At 41.3% G+C, this 18,684-nt stretch overlaps 1 protein-coding gene across 2 annotated transcripts; it reads left to right on the top strand.

Moving 5' to 3' along the window:
- Nucleotides 1-11,891: 11,891 nt before the first annotated feature.
- On the top strand, nucleotides 11,892-16,580 carry LOC140104538 (DNA damage-regulated autophagy modulator protein 1-like). Of its 2 annotated transcripts, XM_072128113.1 has the most exons (8): nucleotides 11,897-12,084; nucleotides 12,251-12,318; nucleotides 13,593-13,735; nucleotides 13,860-14,031; nucleotides 14,866-14,921; nucleotides 15,198-15,284; nucleotides 15,386-15,755; nucleotides 15,860-16,580. In XM_072128113.1, exons 1-7 carry the CDS (start codon nucleotides 11,963-11,965, stop codon nucleotides 15,455-15,457), a joined length of 720 nt encoding a protein of 239 aa, XP_071984214.1. In that variant the 5' UTR covers nucleotides 11,897-11,962; the 3' UTR covers nucleotides 15,458-15,755; nucleotides 15,860-16,580. The 2 variants fall into 2 exon arrangements, with proteins under 2 accessions (XP_071984215.1, XP_071984214.1); XM_072128114.1 differs by lacking the exon at nucleotides 15,198-15,284 and having other exon boundaries at nucleotides 11,892-12,084.
- The last annotated feature ends 2,104 nt before the right edge of the window (nucleotides 16,581-18,684 follow it).

Below are 18,684 nucleotides of genomic sequence, written 5' to 3'. Positions count from 1 at the left end.
GGTGCCATTTTTTAAATTTTTGGGAAAATCAGCAAAACCTGTATTTAGATGAACCTGCCCAAATTTTAATTGACTGCGAGAGGCCTAAATAATAGCGAGACTCGTATTTTACCTCATTATGGAAACTGCACCCCTCAATGTATGAAAAAGCACTTTTAAGAAGTTTGTTAACCCTTTAGGTGTTTTATAGGGATTAAAACAAAATGGAGGTGCGGTCTACAAATTGAAACATTCATTTTGGGTGGAAAATTAACCATTTGCAATTTTGGCCGTTAACCATACCATAAGATTAGTATGTTATCTTTATTCTATGGGTCTTCACGATTATGAAAAGACCTCATTTATATAGATTTTTTCCCCAGTAAAAAGTAATTTGGCGAAAATGTTAATTTTAGCATCATCGACTTTCATATGCATAACTTTCTTGTTTTTCGGCTGACAAATCTGGTTAAGAGCTTATTTTTTGTGAGAAGGATTGTTCTTTTTAGTGGTCTTATTTTAGAGTGCATAACATTTTTTTAATCACTTTTTAGAGCATTTTTTAAAGGGTATTAATTAAAAATGATCTTTTATGGAGCATTTTTTTGTGTGGGGTTTTACGGGGTTCACTTTACGAATCTAATAATGATTCAGTTTTATTATGCAGATTGTCATGGATGCGGAGATACCAAATATGTGGGGGTTTTGTGTATTTTATTTAATTTTACAGAATAAAAACTAATTTGGAGAAAATCTTGTTCATTTTAGCATCACCATCTTTTCATATTCATAACTTTTTTTTAAATTTTGGCTGAAAAATCTGGTTAGGGGCTTATTTTTTGCGAGAAGAGTTGTTCTTTTTAATGGTCTCATTTAAGAGTGTGTAACATTTTTTTTTCACTTTTTAGAGCATTTTTTTAAAGGTAATAATAAAAAATTATCTTTTTTCGGAACATTTTTTGCTTTTTTTACCCCCCGGCATTTACCGTGCAGGTCCAGTAACAATTCTGTTTTATTATACAGATTGTTACGGACGCGGCAATACCAAATATGAGGCTTTTTTTGTGTTTTTGTGTTTTTTATACTTTATTAAGTGTTTTTATGGGAAAGTGACATTTTAGGGGCATTCTGCATTTTAGGGGCAGAATTAGACAGTTTACAGTCAGACTCGGAAGGGGTCTAACTGCTGCGAGCATCAGGCAGTCCCGGGGCACTTGGTAGTCCTTGGGGCTGCCCAGTTAGCTTTCAGAGGATGAACCAAATCTTGCAGTCATATTATGACTATGTGGTGCATTACCTGGAAGATTTGGTCATTCACAGCTCAGACCAGGAAGTCATCTCTGTGCAAACAGTACTAGACTCTTGAAGTGAAGCAGGCCTTAGCATTAACCCTGAGATATGTGTGTGTCTTACTGACTTGATGAAAGGTGATGCCAGTGATGATCCACTGGACACCAGAGGCAGAGGAGGCAGTCCAGAGGTTAATGTTAGCACTTTCCCAGCAGCCAGTGCTGTTAGCCCCTGATGCAGACCTGGGAGCAATGCTGAAACAGGTTGTAAATGGTGAGGGGCATCTAGTGATGTACCTGAGAAGGAAGCCATACCCTGCTGAGAAACCATGCCATTGTGGAAAAATTATTCTTACCCATTATGTTGGCCCAGGATACCATGAAATACTAAATGCTAGGCAAAATATTGACGTTGGTAACTGACCATGCCACTTTCACAAGGTGGAACTAGGTGTACTAGGTGGAGTTGTACAAGTTGTGTTAATGTGTTGCACTTGCATATTTGTGAGTGAGTGCATGTGGTTGCTCCTAATTGCCAGAAGGACGGGCAATACAAGTAGGTAGGGTCAGCAAAGAGGAACTTAGATAAGTCAATAGATAAATGTCATGGAAGGTATTTTCATATACAATGGACATTACCTGATATATATATATATATATATATATATATATATATATATATATATATATATAAAATATATTTAATATATATATTAATGTGTATATTAAGAGGTTAGGCAGCTGCTAACATTTGTATTGTGATATTCTAAAACAGTGGAAGCATGTATACTTAAACTGAAAATTTCAAGAAACAAAATAAAATAAAAAATTCATACTTCTCTTATGTCAAGAGACAATGAGGCCCATCACAGAAATATTGTATTCACCATAATGCCACTATTAACATACCAGACAAACCTGGCAGATAGTAGAGTTGTTAAACCCATAGTGCAATAAGACGTACCCTTACGTCTTGCTGCGCATGGGGGAGTATGAAAAGGGCTCGCGGGCTGAGCCCTCTTCATACTCACCGGGCATTTGCTTCATGAAGCAAACGCCCGTCGCTAACACCTGCGATCGGTGTGTGGGCGCCGCCATCTTGGCTCCGATCGTCACTCCCCGTGACGTCACCGGGGAGCGGCGATCCATTGTCATGACAGCCTCGGATCACACAAAGATCCGAGGCTGTCATGATCGAGGCTATCTATTACAATGTGCGATCTGCACATTGTAATAGATTGTATGCAAAATCTCCATATACTGCCATACTGTAGTATGGCAGTGTATGGTAAGATCAATCAGACAACCTAGGGTTAAAGTACCCTAGGGAGTCTGAAAAATAGTAAAAAAAAAAAAAATAAAAAAAAGTAAAAAAAAAAAAATTATATTAAAAAAACATAAAAATTCAAATCACCCCCCTTTCCCTAGAACTAATATAAATATAAATAAACAGTAAAAATTCTAAACACATTAGGTATCGCCGCGTCCAAAAATGCCCGATATATCAAAATATAATAACCGTTTTCACTGCGTTTTACCCCGTAGCGGAAAATAGCGTCCGAAGTCGCAAATTGCATTTTTTAGCCATTTTGAAAAGTAGAAAAAATTCTATAAAAAGTGATCAAAAGGTCGCACAGTCCTAAAAATAAAAGCAATGAAAATGTCATCAGAAGTCGCAAAAAATGACACCACCCACAGCTCTGTACACTAAAGTATGAAAAAGTTATTAGCGCAAGACAACTGTAAAATGAAGAATTTTTTTTCTGTACAGGAGGTTTTAATTTTTGTAAATGTATGAAAACATTATAAAACCTAAACTAATTTGGTATCCCTGTGATCGTATTGACCCAATTAATGAAGTAGATCTGTCATTTGGGGCGCACAGTGAAAGCTGTAAAAACCAAGCCCACAAGAAATGGCGCAAATGTGTACACGGCATGGAATATTTAATACCATCACTACGAAGGGCAATTTGTTACGCAGAAAATAAGACATCACACAGCTCTGTACATTGAAAAATAAAAAAGTTATAGATTTTTGAAGGTGGGGGGTGAAAAATAAAAACACAAAAACAAAAAAGGGCTGGGTCCTTAAGGGGTTAATTTTGTCCACAAGTAAGAGACTGGATCCGTAGCCTTCTATTGAGCATGTCCATGGTGCGGTGCTTGCACAGATCCTCCCTACACCCAGAGGTGGAGTTTACAAGTTGGAGCTAAAATTGCATCTCAACTACATTGTAATTTTTTTTTGGTGCAGGTTCTTGATTTTGGGTGTGTTCACATGTTGCAGTTAAAACTGCATTGCAATCAGTATTGATGTTGCTTTAGGTTCAATTCGAAAGACATAACCCGAACTGGTGAATTTGATCTTGAAGGGGAAACCTGTTCAATAAATGTAATTCCCCTGTTTGCGTCTCGAATTAAGATACTTTACTGAAAAACACCTTAAAACTGAATACAATGTAGTTGAGATGCAGTTGTAACTGCATTGTGTGGACGCCCCTGGAATTGGACACTGCTTACCTCATGTCAGCCAAGCCACAAGCAATGGCACACAGCCCATTCTTTGTAGGCAGGACATGACCGGTTTGGGTTACCTAATGGGATTTTGGACCAGGCTGGTGGTTTTTAAGTGCTGGCAATTTGCTTTTTATTATGTTGCACTGTTAACCTTACCAGTTCAGAAAGTCATTCACCCACACTACGTCATTCACACAAACACTGATGAGATTTTTATGTCTGAGGATGGTTTGGTCTCTCTATATCGTTGGGAGATGGTGGTCTACAGTGTTGTGATTTATTACCCTCAAGGTACTTTCAAAGGTGGCATTTTTGGCTGCTTTTTTTTTAACATTTTGCTGATTGCATTTTGATGACACTTTTCTCTTCGCTTACCTCCTTACCTAACTTGTGCCAAACTTTCGATAGCTATCTCAGGGTTGCAAGTGAATCATAACCAGGGTTGGCTCCAGGTTTCAGTAGGCCCCTGGGAGACAGAGCCTCAGTAGGCCCCTTTAGAGTGAACTCCCATGACGGCATTATAAATACTGAAACCAAAACAGTCTCCGGTTTCCTAAAATATTCCCTTGTTTATCATATCAAACAGCCCCCTCATGGTTATTTTATATAAATTTCCATCAATCCGTATTGATTCCTTATGTAAAGCCTTAGGTGGGCTCCCCCAGCAGCTCTGGATCCCGGCACTCACCCGGATATGCTCAGTGCTTTGGGTTACCTTATGGGATTTTGGAGTGCTGGCAATTTGCTTTTTATTATGTTGCACTGTTAACACTTACCAGTTCAGAAAGTCATTCACCCACACTACGTCATTCACACAAACACTGATGAGATTTTTATGTCTGAGGATGGTTTGGTCTCTCTATATCGTTCGGAGATGGTGGTCTACAGCCCCCTCATGGTTATTTTATATAAATCTCCCTCAATCCTTATAGATTCCTTATGTAAAGCCTTATGTGGGCTCCCCCAGCAGCTCTGGATCCCGGCACTCGCCCGGATATGCCCAGTGCTAGCGCTGGCCCTGATCCTGACAAATCTCAATAGCTTTAAACATTTTGGTTCCCCCTTCTATGGCCAAACTGCTTTAGTTGAACTTTGGCTTTCAGTGGCGAGATGAAAGCATTGCGTTATATAGGCATTTCTTTCTGTGTGTCCATGGGTGACCTTTTTTTCGTAATTATAAATAGTTGAGGATAAATATTATCCAGTAGTCATCCCGTACCCTTTCGAGTTGGGTAGCTGCTGTCAAGATGATCCTTCTCCTCAGACTGTTATACTACTTCCAAAGTGTACTGATTGACTTGCCTTCAACATTCCTAAAATCCTTCCTGTTATTAAATTTATCTGGGGTTGTAAATGCATCTGGATCCAAGCTATCTAACTCTTTATGTTGCCAAGCTGTAAGGAGGATTGGGAGTTCCGAGCGTACTGAAATATTATTATGCTTCGCGATTAATGCCCCTAGTCATACTGCATAGACGTGAGGCCAAGACCGCATTGGGTAACCATTGAACAACACTACTCATGCCCTCAAGTGCCCATAGATGTATTAATGTGGCTACATCCTAAAGAACGTCCTCCGATTATGTGTCCTCTACTCTATTCTTCTCTAGCACTATGGGACCTGGTTAAACATATCTTCTATCTGCAGAAATTAGGTTATATGTTTGCTCAGGAGGGTTTGAATAGAATGTACTCACTACCAGTATCTCCCCGCCAAGCACTATTGAATGAGAAAGTACCCAGCATCTCCCTTTCATTTAGATGGTTTCTCTTTTTCACTGTCTGGTTAATGATAGAGAAGCTTAGTTTCAGGCCAACTTGAAGCTATGGATGGCTTACCAAACCAGAGTTTGATCAAGTCTTCTGTAGGGCATCCTTACCCCTTTTAAGTCCTGTCTGTATATGCTATCTATGGAGGGGATAGGTCCTGCCTGTATATACTATCTATGGGGGGATGGGTCCTGCCTGTATATACTATCTATAGGGGGATAAGTCCTGCCTGTATATACTATCTATGGGGGGGATGGGTCCTGCCTGTATATACTATCTATGGGGGATTGTTCTTGCCTGTATATACTATCTATGGGGGGATGGGTCCTGCCTGTATATACTATCTATGGGGGATTGTTCTTGCCTGTATATACTATTTATGGGGGGATAAGTCCTGCCTGTATATACTATCTATGGGGGGATAAGTCCTGCCTGTATATACTATCTATGGGGGGATGGGTCCTGCCTATATATACTATCTATGGGGGGATGGGTCCTGCCTATATATACTATCTATGGGGGAAGTACTGCTGCCTGTATATACTATCTATGGGGGATTGGTCTTGCCTGTATATACTATCTATGGGGGTGATGAGTCCTGCCTATATATACTATCTAAGGGGGAAGTAGTGCTGCCTGTATAAACTATCTATGAGGGGATGGGTCCTGCCCGTATAAACTATCAGTCGGAGGATGGGTCCTGCCTGTATATTCTATTTATGGGGTATATTTTGTAAGACTCTGTAAAACAATGCTCAATTTGTTATCCAAGGTCTCACCTTTTACCACATTAGGTTATTTATCCCAAGTATTATAAATTAAATTTTATTAGTGTGATGTCTCAGTAAGAAGTTCTCTACTTATCTAGATATTATGTCTTATTATCTTCTTTATGTAGTTGCAAGGGGGAATAAATCACCCACAGGAGGCTACATTGCAGGAGCTGATCACACCATGACGTATGGCTGGATAGTGATGAATCAAGAGGTGAAGCTGCAGTATTTATGGTGCTAATATATACTGAGAGAAGTTGTTGTAAAACATAGTATCGCTTCAAAGGGTATTCCGATGAAGACATCGGACATCGGATACTTAGGATAATAAAATAACACTCTCCCATTCACTAATTTTAATAAAATACAGCATTTCACAGGACATCAGTCCTGGTGTATACAATTTCAGTTGCCCCGGGATCTGACCGTAAATCAGAAGTCTAGGGTCGGGCAGGACATATTCTTCTCATGTCTGATGCTGCACTGAGCCGCTCTCTGCCTCCATCCCCTCCCTTTACATTCCAGGTCCGGCTAACACACACAGACTTCCTGCCGGCAAACAGAAGTGTGAGGAGACTTACTATACAAGCTACAGATAGACAAGGTCTTTATCCAGGGGAGGAAAGCACAGCAGTGCTGACAGTGTATATTATGGCTCAGATAGCAGAGCTAAGAAACCAATTGTGTGTTATATGCATCTCATGGATTTCAACATCTATTATCTCTGATCCGTTCAAATCTCTCTTTTTCTATATACTGTGTCGTATACTAGTACAATGTTCAGCAGCTAAATGGAAGTGTATTTTTTTTATCCTGGACCCTGATAATCTAAGCACATTGTCAGCACACAGCATTTCACAGCACTAGAGGGATCATAAAGTGTCTGCTTAGAGAGTCCCTACCAACACTCTGGAATATTACACTGAGCTTCACTGAATGATAGCAGCTAAAACAGCAATAAAACTGAGTAAAATTTTAAGTAAAGGGTGTGGGATATTTGGCCCAGTAGAGTCTGAGGTAGCGGGGTTTTGTGATGCAGTTCAAGACAGTGACACCAAGGTACAGTCCAAAACAGGTCTTGCCTGCATTTATTTCGTCAGCAGGAACAAAATAAAACAGCCTTCACATTCAGGCATCAAATCAAACAATATCCTACCTGTCTGGGTGCTAACTATACAGAGTTTCTCTAACTCACCACTAACTCAAAAGATGTTGCTGCTTCAGGCACAGAGAGACAACAATCTCAGCCCTGCTCAGCAGCTTTATGCAGCCTGATTGGGCTGCTCCCACCACCTGTGTCCAAGGTGCTGGACAACACAAACTCAGCACTAAGGCCTTGCATAGTATGAAAACCTAGGGGAAACATACCGCCCATCCACAGTTAACCCCTTCAGTGTCTCACAAGGGATAAAAATCATCTTTATTGTGTAAACATCACTAGGGGATTGAAACTTGAGAATTTTTTTTAATGGGCAAAACCCTTTAAAGTTAAAGGGATTCAGTAGCTGGGAAGGGTGCAGGACAGGTATGATTCTGGTGTGGTGTATTTGGTGACTGTACAGATGCTCTGAAGGGAATCTGTCAGCAATGTTGATCATAGAAAGCAGCAGACAGTATTCTGTATCAGCCATGGAGATCTGTGTAACCATCTTTGTGGGTCCTGCTTGTAATTGGCTTAAGTGAGGTTAATAAAAGGCAGCGTTTTTATGTTTTCTTAGTAGAAGCAACACAGTAGCAGTTACTGTACAGCAGCTTTGAAGGGAATCCATCAGCAGATATAGACAAATCACTAGGCCCAGATGCTATAAACCTCTGGGTACTGTATGAGCTATGTGCTGTAATAAATAAAGGGCTCATTTTTGAAGCCTCCGTTAAGGTTGGCCATTTTATCTTCTGTCTTTTGTGTGAGTAAGTGTGAGGGTCAGTATTTTAGGTAATTTACCAATATACTGTACATCTATAAAATGTTCTGCTCCGCTTTCTTGATATTTAAAGTAAAGCCTCCTATTACCACATCAGCCAGATACTCCTGTCCATGAAATGACTGCAGTTAGAGGGTCATGTTATCCCTAATTTTCCAATTGCCCTGCCAGGACCTTTTCACAGCATTCATAAATATAAAATTAAGATCCTGACAGGGCGTTTGTTCATGGACAGATAGAGATCACATGACCCTCCATCTGCGGCTGTTTTATGGTCAGGAATATCTACCTGATAAGGTAGAAGATTGGAGGCTTTACACAGTAGAGTTTGCTTATTTTCAAATGATACTGAGTTCTGTAAAGAAAAGAATACAAAGGAGGATAGTAAAATATTACAGATTGAGAAGCTGGAGGGCTGGGCAGATAAATGGTTGATGAGGTTTACTGTAAATACATGTTATGTTATACACTTAGGCCAATGGGAAAAAAAATAAAAATAGTCAATTACTTGGTAAAACTGCAGCAGAGAGGAATATCAAGTATCAAGCAGTATCAAGAGAGGAATAGATTCTCTTAAGAAGGACATAGTTTTGCCCTTATACAAATCACTGGTCAGACTAAACATGGAATATTATGTATAGATTTGGACACCAGTGCATAGAAAGGACATAGTAGAACTGGAACAGGTTCAGTGGAAAGCAACCAGGTTTGTTAGAGGAGTGGGGGGGGGGGGGGACTAAAATACAAGGACAGATTATATGACTTGAGGTTTTTGAGCTTAGAAAAAAAAGACGGCTAAGGGAAGATCTCATGTACAAATACCTTTCCAAAGGTCTTAAAAAGAGGCCTGTGGCCAGGACAAGGGGGCATCCTCTACACCTAGAGGAGAGGCAGTTCTACCATCACCATAGACAGGGGCATCATCTACACCTAGAGGAGAGGCAGTTCTACCATCACCATAGACAGGGGGCATCCTCTATACCAGTGGTGGCGAACCTATGGCACGGGTGCCAGAGGTGGCACTCTGAGCCCTTTCTGTGGGCACTCAGGCCATCACTGCAGGACAGAGTTCACCAAACAGGACTAAGTCCACCAAATCTTTCTGCAGTCGCAGGCAACTTAAGAGATGCTGCAATCAGCGCTATTTTAAAGCGACACTTCATTGTCTGTTTGGAACTGCGGAAAAAGTGAGAAGGTGTTGACAGAACTGCATTTTCTTTGGAGGTCCTCCTGCTAGACCCACAATTCTCCCTGTACAGAGAGACCCTGGAGAGAAGCTATTTCCCCTCTTTCTTTCAACTGTATTAGTGGCATTAGGCGGCCGATACAATTGAAAGATGTAGAAGAACACATAGCAGTAAGTTACTGCTTAAAATGCCACGTTGGCACTTCACGGTAAGTAAGTGGATTTTGGTTGTAGTTTGGGCACTCAGTCTCTGAAAGGTTCGCCATCACTGCTCTATACCTAGAGGAGAGGCAGTTCTACCATCACCATAGACAGGGGGCATCCTCTACACCTAGAGGAGAGGCAGTTCTACCATCACCATAGACAGGGGACATCCTCTACACCTAGAGGTGAGGCAGTTCTACCATCACAATAGACAGGGGGCATGCTCTACACCTAGAGGAGAGGCAGTTCTACCATCACCATAGACAGGGGGCATCCTCTACACCTAGAGGAGAGGTGGTTCTACCATCACCATAGACAGGGGGCATCCTCTACGCCTAGAGGAGAGGTGGTTCTACCATCACCATAGACAGGGGGCATCCTCTACACCTAGATGAGAGGTGGTTCTACCGTCACCATAGACAGGGGGCATGCTCTACACCTAGAGGAGAGGTGGTTCTACCATCACCATAGACAGGGGGCATCCTCTACACCTAGATGAGAGGTGGTTCTACCATCACCATAGACAGGGGGCATCCTCTACACCTAGAGGTGAGACGGTTCTACCATCACCATAGACAGGGGCATCCTCTACACCTAGAGGAGAGGTGATTCTACCATCACCATAGACAAGGGGCATCCTCTACACCTAGAGGAGAGACAATTCTACCATCTCCATAGACAGGGGGCATCCTCTACACCTAGAGGAGAGGTGGTTCTACCATCACCATAGACAGGGGGCATCCTCTACACCTAGAGGAGAGGAGGTTCTACCATCACCATAGACAGGGGGCATCCTCTACACCTAGAGGTGAGACGGTTCTACCATCACCATAGACAGGGGCATCCTCTACACCTAGAGAAGAGGTGATTCTACCATCACCATAGACAGGGGCATCCTCTACACCTAGAGGAGAGGCAGTTCTACCATCACCATTGACAGGGGGCATCCTCTACACCTAAAGGAAAGGCAGTTCTACCATCACCATAGACAGGGGCATCATCTACACCTAGAGGAGAGGCAGTTCTACCATCACCATAGACAGGGGACATCCTCTACACCTGGAGGTGAGGCAGTTCTACCATCACAATAGACAGGGGGCATGCTCTACACCTAGAGGTGAGGCGGCTCTACCATCACCATAGACAGGGGGCATCCTCTACACCTAGAGGAGAGGCAGTTCTACCATCACCATAGACAGGGGGCATCCTCTACACCTAGAGGAGAGGTGGTTCTACCATCACCATAGACATGGGGCATCCTCTACACCTAGAGGAGAGGCAGTTCTACCATCACCATAGAGAGGGGGCATCCTCTACACCTAGATGAGAGGTGGTTCTACCATCACCATAGACAGGGGGCATCCTCTACACCTAGAGGTGAGACGGTTCTACCATCACCATAGACAGGGGCATCCTCTACACCTAGAGGATAGGTGATTCTACCATCACCATAGACAGGGGGCATCCTCTACACCTAGAGGAGAGGCGGTTCTACCATCACCATAGACCGGGGCATCCTCTACACCTAGAGGAGAGGCAGTTCTACTATCACCATAGACAGGGGGCATCCTCTACACCTAGAGGAGAGGCAGTTCTACTATCACCATAGACAGGGGGCATCCTCTACACCTAGAGGAGAGGCAGTTCTACCATCACCATAGACAGGGGGCATCCTCTACACCTAGAGGAGAGGAGGTTTTACCATCACCATAGACAGGGGACATCCTCTATACCTAGAGGAGAGGCAGTTCTACCATCACCATAGACAGGGGCCATCCTCTACACCTAGAGGAGAGGCAGTTCTACCATCACCATAGACACGGGGCATGCTCTACACCTAGAGAAGAGGCAGTTCTACCATCATCATAGACAGGGGACATCCTCTACACCTAGAAGAGAGGCGGTTCTTACAGCGCCGTAGACACTATAAGAGCAGCGGGACTATGGCTCTCTCTGCTGCAGATACTTTGTACATGTTCATGAGAGGCCTGTGTTAATATCTGTGTATTTTATTAACCTTATCTATTATGATAATATGAAGTATATATATAATTTATTCATTTAAGGCTACCTGAGCATAGGCTGTATAAACAGCATTTTTTCAAATGAGCTGCAGTTTTACCTGCAAGACTATAACTATAGGAGTAAAAGAAAACTGAAAGAAGCATACTGATTGGTTGAGCAGACCATTGTGACATCATCACTTGTTTGTGATGTCATAAAGAGCCAGGAGGTAACATTCCAGTGACAGACAGCCAGACTTCATTTCTGTGGATGACACAGAGCGATTAGTTGTGTATCGGCGACTCTCCTGCATACTATGGAGTTTAGAGGATTGGGGTTCGTCCCCCTCTTCATTGCCTTTTGGTGTACGGCCTGGGTTGCGGTCAGCTACACCCTGACTGTTATCTATGGCCATGCCCCCCTGCTGATGTATATCAGGTAAGATGGAGAAACACAAGACGCTCATATCACTTATTACATTTATAGATCTATAATTTTCCCCTCCGTCCTATAGATTATAATGTACAGAAAATTCAGATTATACAATTCAATACATTCCTCATGTAAATAATATTTGACTATTTTTCTTTTTTTCATTTCACAGCGATACAGGAAATTATTATCCTGAAAAGATCACATTTAAAATCGGATTCCTTGGGATGTCCAATGCCAGTAAGTAAATTTCATAGAAATGTATGATAATATGTGTTTACTGCTGCTGATAACAGGTTATAAGATAATTCTGGCCCAAAACTTACCATCTGATTATTAAGGCTGCAAGAAGTTTTCTAGTGTGACATTTCCTGATGACCTCATAGAAAAAGTTGTGGTTGCTAAGTAAGTGTATCCTTAGTAACCAGTATCAAAAAGAACTCAGACTTAGATGGCAAAAAAAAAAAAAAAAATTGTACCGGAGGTTTTAATTTTTGTAAATGTATGAAAATATTATAAAACCTATACAAATTTGTTATCCTCTTAATCACACCGATCAAAAGAATAAAGAAGACATGATATTAGGGGCGCACAGTGAAAACCGCAAAATCCAAGCCCACAAGAAAATGGCGCAAATGCATTTTTTCACCTGCATTTCCCTGCATTTGGAATTTTTTTTCCTGCTTCCCAGTACACAGCATAGAATATTAAATACTGTCACTATGAAGTGCAATTTGTTACACACCGAAAACAACATGTCACACAGCTCTTTATATGTAAAAATAAAAAAAAAAGTTAAAGATTTTTGAAAAAAGGGCCAGGTCATAAGGGTTAGAGTTTTTTGGGTAGCATGGTGACTTAGTGGTTAGCCTTGCAGCGCTGGGGACCAGGGTTCAAGTCCCAGGTCAACATCTGCAAAGCGTTTGTATCTTCTCTCGCTGCGGAATCTGTGTGCACTATATAAATAACGGGATTATTATTTGAAGTTATAAAAATTATTTCTACTCTATGAGGAGGAGTTTAAAGTTAAAGGGGTTGTCCACTTATTGATGATGATGGACATGCAGGTGCACAAGCCATTAGTATCACACAACTACTATTAGTCTCTGTGATAATAACGGTTTGTGCACCTGCATGTCCGTCACATCACCATGGGCAGATTTCTATCAACTGGAAGTAAACATAGAAGCTTTCTTTAGAAGGACAGCAAGCAGAGATCTAGAAAAAGGAGAGGAATTAATACAGAAAATATATTGGAAAATTTAATAACTTTTCATTACACATACCATATCAAATATTTGCCCATAGTGGACAACCCCTTTAATAAAGCTGTGGCCGACTCCCTGTTGTCATAGCACAAGTTTAAATGTAAGATATGGTATTTTCATTTTTTTCTTAAAGAGGATGGTTTGGGGGTTCAATTTGGTTACTTGCTATGCAGGCAGTTAGGGACGGTCAATAGGTTGTCTTATAATTTTGAGATGGTTTATTCTGATCATTGGCTCTTTTTTCAGATCTGTTTCTGGCGTTGCTCCTGTACAATTTCATCCTGCTTCATGCTGAGGCCTTTGGAGCTCGTCAGCCCATGATACAGAAGATCCTGCTGGCGATGGGAATAACATCCTGTATTGGCACCGCTGTGATGTCTGTGTTTGAGGTAAGTTATTGAAGATTGTAAGTGTACGGATGGTGTTTGATTATTGTTGGAGCTCTCCAGTTTAGTATATAGGGCTAGTATATATTGAGATGTTTCCTCTTACCTATGTCTGTTTATTATATAGACCGCTTTTTATCCAGTGACGCACGGGGTAGGAGCAATCTTCGCCTTTGCTTGTGGCTGCGTTTACAACCTGTGGCAGGCCATACTACTCTACAAAGTTCCTGGAATCCGCAGAGCCATCTGCCATATAAGAATGGCGTCCAGCGCAATGGCCTTCATCGGTGTTATTACCTGTATCCTTTCTATACTAATACAATCACATGAAATCCACCTGTCCTTTGTAATCAGATTTACAGTCATAGTATCATAGTTTGTACAGTTGAAAAAAGACTCATGTCCATCAAGTTCAACCAAGAAGGGGAAGGGATTGGATGAGGAAGAGATTTATGGGAAACAATTCTATATAACATAACCATCAATGTTATTGAGGTGTAAAAAGGCATCTAGACCCTTCTTGAAGCTCTCTGCTGTCCCTGCTATGACCAGCGCCTGAGACAGGCTATTCCACAGATTGACAGTTCTCATAGTAAAAAATCCCTGTCGCCTCTGGTGATTAAACCTTGATTTCTCCAGATGGAGACAGTGCCCCCTCGTCTTTTGATTTAGTCTGGAACAATTTACCACCATATATTTTGTATGGACCATTCATATATTTATATAAATTAATCATGTCCCCTCTAAATAAATCTAGTTGTATTAATCTTTCCTCATATCTGACTCCATACCCCTTATAATTTTTGTGGCTCTTCGTTGAACCGTCTCCAGCTCCAGGGCATCCTTTTTTTGGACCGGAGGCCAGAACTGGACGGCATATTCCAGAAACGCAGTAAACTATTTCTGGTCACTTCTATGATGTTAGCCGTCAGATGGTGACCTGCTGCTACAAGAAGGCGACATTGTTGAACTTTTTACAAACTGAAAAGAAATCTGCGGTGCTGCCTTGTGTTATATATCATATATTATCATATATCCTGCTGCCTACAATAAGGAGGTCCCTCATAAAATGTAGTAAATGTTATAATACACATGATAATCTTATGTTACTTTCCTGAATTATAATAAATCAGTCTCTGGATGTCAGTTATCGGTGTTCACCAAGCTGTGCATTGGGGACTATGCGAAGGTAAGTCCTGTACATTTCTATAAACATCACCTGGATTCAATCTTATTATTAAAAAATATGTTTTATTGGACACATTCTAGCCGTTCTATGGGATACCAATGGGAACACTAACTTATCATATCATCATTGGGGGCCATGATATCCATATTATCACTTAACCAGTTATCTCTATGTAGCATGGCCGCCAGTCACAGGACTCCATGGAATGCAGTAAAAATTTGTTCTAAAGTTCTTGTTATATTAAATTTTTATATTATTAATATTATTTCTTTACAGATCAGTGAAATTGTTTCCATTGGCACAGAGTGGTCGATGCTTCTCCTCATCCTGATATATATACTTACCTGCTTTGAGCCTATGCAGGTCAGAAGATGTTCATCTTACTATTACCTCTCATACTGTAATGACATTATTATTACCCTTTACAATCCTGGTGCTTACAATAAGGATTTCTTTTTCTTTAGCAATTGTCATTGACAGTGTCCTGGAAAGGCTACACCATCTGCAAAAGAGAGAACCAGGACTCTGCAGTGTAATGTGGACCACATGGGCTGCGAACTGGACACCCACAACAATGGACATGACAATGTCCTGGATAAAATCATAGAAAAGGTAAGGAAAATATCCACATATTAATGTAGCAGAGAGGAGGCAGTCACAGGATTCCATGGAATGCAACCAAAACTTATTGCTAAAATTATTGTTTGATTTAATATTTGGAATATTAACATACCGTAATTTCTTTATAGATCAGTGAAATAATTTCCATCATTATAGAGCGGTGGACGCTGCTTTGTACTGATTCATATAGTTACCTGCTTTTAGTCTCTGCAGGTCAGTAGATGCTCAGCTTATTATTACCTCTCATACTGTAATAACATTATTATTGCTCTCTACAATCCTGGGGTTTATAATATGGATTTATGTTTTTTCTTTAGCATTTATCATTGACAGTGTCCTGGAAAGGTATTTACCATCTACAGAAGAGAGAACCAGGACTCTGCAGTGTAATGAGCGTGTTGCAAACATTGCAACATCCTGAGAAATGTGTAATGATGTCTGTCCTGGATAAAATCATAGGAAAAGTAAGTATAATGTCCATATATCAATGTAGCAGAGATTAGTTTGTCATTTATGCAAATTATAAAATTGTGTACTACACGGCCCAGCCGAGCCATGTAATACTGCACCACCCAGAAGACTTGGCTCCAAGCACTGGACTCCCAAGGTAAGACATAATAGAGAGTCAGTCATACATTATACTTTGTAATTGAATGCTGCAAATATATACTTGCTCCACATTTAGTCACAATCTATTATATTTCTTGCAGATTACTATTCCAGAGCGGGGTCTTCAGATAGAAGTGATGACTCTACCATCGCTATCATCATGACCACCATGTAAGGATCACTTGACCCGTGCTTCAAGAAGCAGATTCTGGGCTTGGTCTCTCTCCTCACAAATATTCAGCCATCGCCCAAGGGAAGGGCAGTCCTTCAGCCATGGTTCCCTAGAGGTTTCCTCCACTGGGGGTTTTTCCTCTCCTGAGTTGCTGAAGGACAACTTTTTGTGAGTCAGAGACCCATCATCACCATCTACAGGGCCACAAGAACTTCTACATACAAAACTATAATGTAGCCAATAAAGAAGTCAGTTTATATCATCAAACTGTGTATCTTTGTCTCTGATAATTATCTGTCATAGATACTTTATAGATTCACGAGAATTCACTTTCATGAGAACATGGGCCCCTAGACTCTCTTCTCACATCTACACAAAATATCACATACTGAGAAAACCTTTCATCACTGGACCAGGCTTTGGACCTGCATAATGCTACATTAATACATCTATTTCTACATCAATAAGTAATTTATATGTGGTAAAGACACATCTTATTCCAGACTACATAAGAGTGGGTTGTTTTGGGGGCAGGCAAATGGATTTCTTTAGACCCTAGTCAGATTTTTGGGTTTGTCACAGGAATATTTGATATTTCCCATGTGAACTCATCCTGATTTAGAACAAAGATCAGCAGACAATCATTGTTACAGAGGTGAATGAAATCTACATATTATGTGCCCTAATTGACACAACGCACTTGTAGTGGAAAAAGTGGCTCATTATATAAATTACAAGTACGGTCTGGCTAAAGTTTGAGACACATCATGCAAATGGAAGCTTAGGCCCCATGCACGCAATAATACGGTCATATAACGGCCCCCATAGAGGTCTTTGGCACCTGGTCATGCATATAGCACTCACAGTGTCTCCTCATGACCTAGCCGAGTACTCAGCTTTCAATGTGTGTATGTGGGGGCACTCTCACTCCCCCTCCGTTCTTCACCTGGCCATGTGCTACATCCGGGTTATAGCCTGAGTGGGGACATGGTTGTGCACATAAGGCCTTAAAGGGATTGTGCTATCATAGTCTACCAATGTTTCCAAATTAAAATCCAATCTGTGGGATCCCTAGTGATTGAGGGATCAAAACCGAACTTATGGGGCAGATGCCCTGAAGTTCCCTTTCACTATAAGCCATCATGAAAATCCCATAGATTTGTAATTTTCATATTTCATACCTTCCAACCTTTGTAGCAGCGCATGAAGGACAAAAGATGTGGCATTTGTCCATATCTTTTGCCCTACCATTTACTCCCCTTTACCCCCCAACCCCCGTCTCTTCCAGTAAAAGAGCGAATATTTTGTATATTGGTGCCTCTTCTAACTTTAGATTTCAGAAGTGTGGGGCTCATTTCCGCCAATGCTGGCCTTTTGATGTATGGCCTGGGTTGCCGTTAGCTACACCCTGACTGTCATCTATGGCCATGCAATGGAGAGGAGATTTATCATAAGTACAGAGAGAAAAACTGTACTAGTTGCTCATGGCAACCAATCAGAGCACTGCTTTCATTTTACAAACTCCTGTAGGCAAGTGAAAGCTGAGCTGTGATTGGTTTTCCTGAGCACCTAGAACAGTTTTGCTCTCTGGTACTTTTTATTGATATAAATTACAGGACGATCTCTCTCTCCTGACAGGAATTTTGCTTCTGAGGCTGATGGTTGTGTTACTTTCTAACAGGAAAATCACATAACAACATTTAACCCTAGCATTACCCTTTCTCCATTAACCCTTTTCTGCCTTGTGTGTATGTCCACTAAAGTAATCTGTACTGTCACATTCACAATCACCACATTTTTGGCTAATAGCGCTCCACTCTGTAATTCTACTTTGTGGAGTCACTACTAGTTCAGTTCTTAGTCATAGCTGAACGGGTATCGGGAAACACAGATTTACTAAGAACAGGGCAAACTGCATTTAGTGTAAAGTGCAGGGGGTGCCAGATTCAGGATTTCTGCCGCACGTTTTTCATGAATCTTGCGCTCCCTGCACTGCCCCAACTTTTTTTTGGTGCCCCTTTAACATGTAATGTGGGCCATGCGACACAATTCTGGCGGATATTAAATGTTAAATCTGGTGCACGGTCCGACTGCGCAGCAGAACGCCTCCTAGTTTATGTTGCATGATGCCAAGTGCAGCTACCTGTGCAAGCAGTTTGCACCTAAAAGAACTTGCAAAATCCGATGGAAAACTGGCGCAAGGGCCTCAGTAAATGTGCCCCAGTCCCACCACTAACATGGCCGTGAAACAACTGCAGTCAGAGCATGCTCCAATCGGCGGTGTTAACTCTTTGGCACGATCGGCGCCCTTGAAGTGTTCTTTAGTGTCCCAAAACTGATGACAGGTTCTTTTTAAATCCC

Source organism: Engystomops pustulosus, chromosome 10 (assembly GCF_040894005.1).
Source record: "Engystomops pustulosus chromosome 10, aEngPut4.maternal, whole genome shotgun sequence".
Classification (NCBI taxonomy): Eukaryota; Metazoa; Chordata; class Amphibia; order Anura; family Leptodactylidae; genus Engystomops; species Engystomops pustulosus.
Note: the sequence above shows the minus strand (reverse complement) of the source record. Positions and strands in the feature narration are given on the sequence as shown.

Coding starts and splice junctions, on each gene's coding strand:
- LOC140104538 (XM_072128113.1), top strand. CDS start 11,963: ATGGAGTTTAGAGGATTGGGGTTCGTCCCCCTCTTCATTGCCTTTTGG. Junction 12,085..12,250: donor CCCCTGCTGATGTATATCAG/GTAAGATGGAGA, acceptor TTCATTTCACAG/CGATACAGGAAATTATTATC. Junction 14,922..15,197: donor GCATTGGGGACTATGCGAAG/GTAAGTCCTGTA, acceptor ATTTCTTTACAG/ATCAGTGAAATTGTTTCCAT.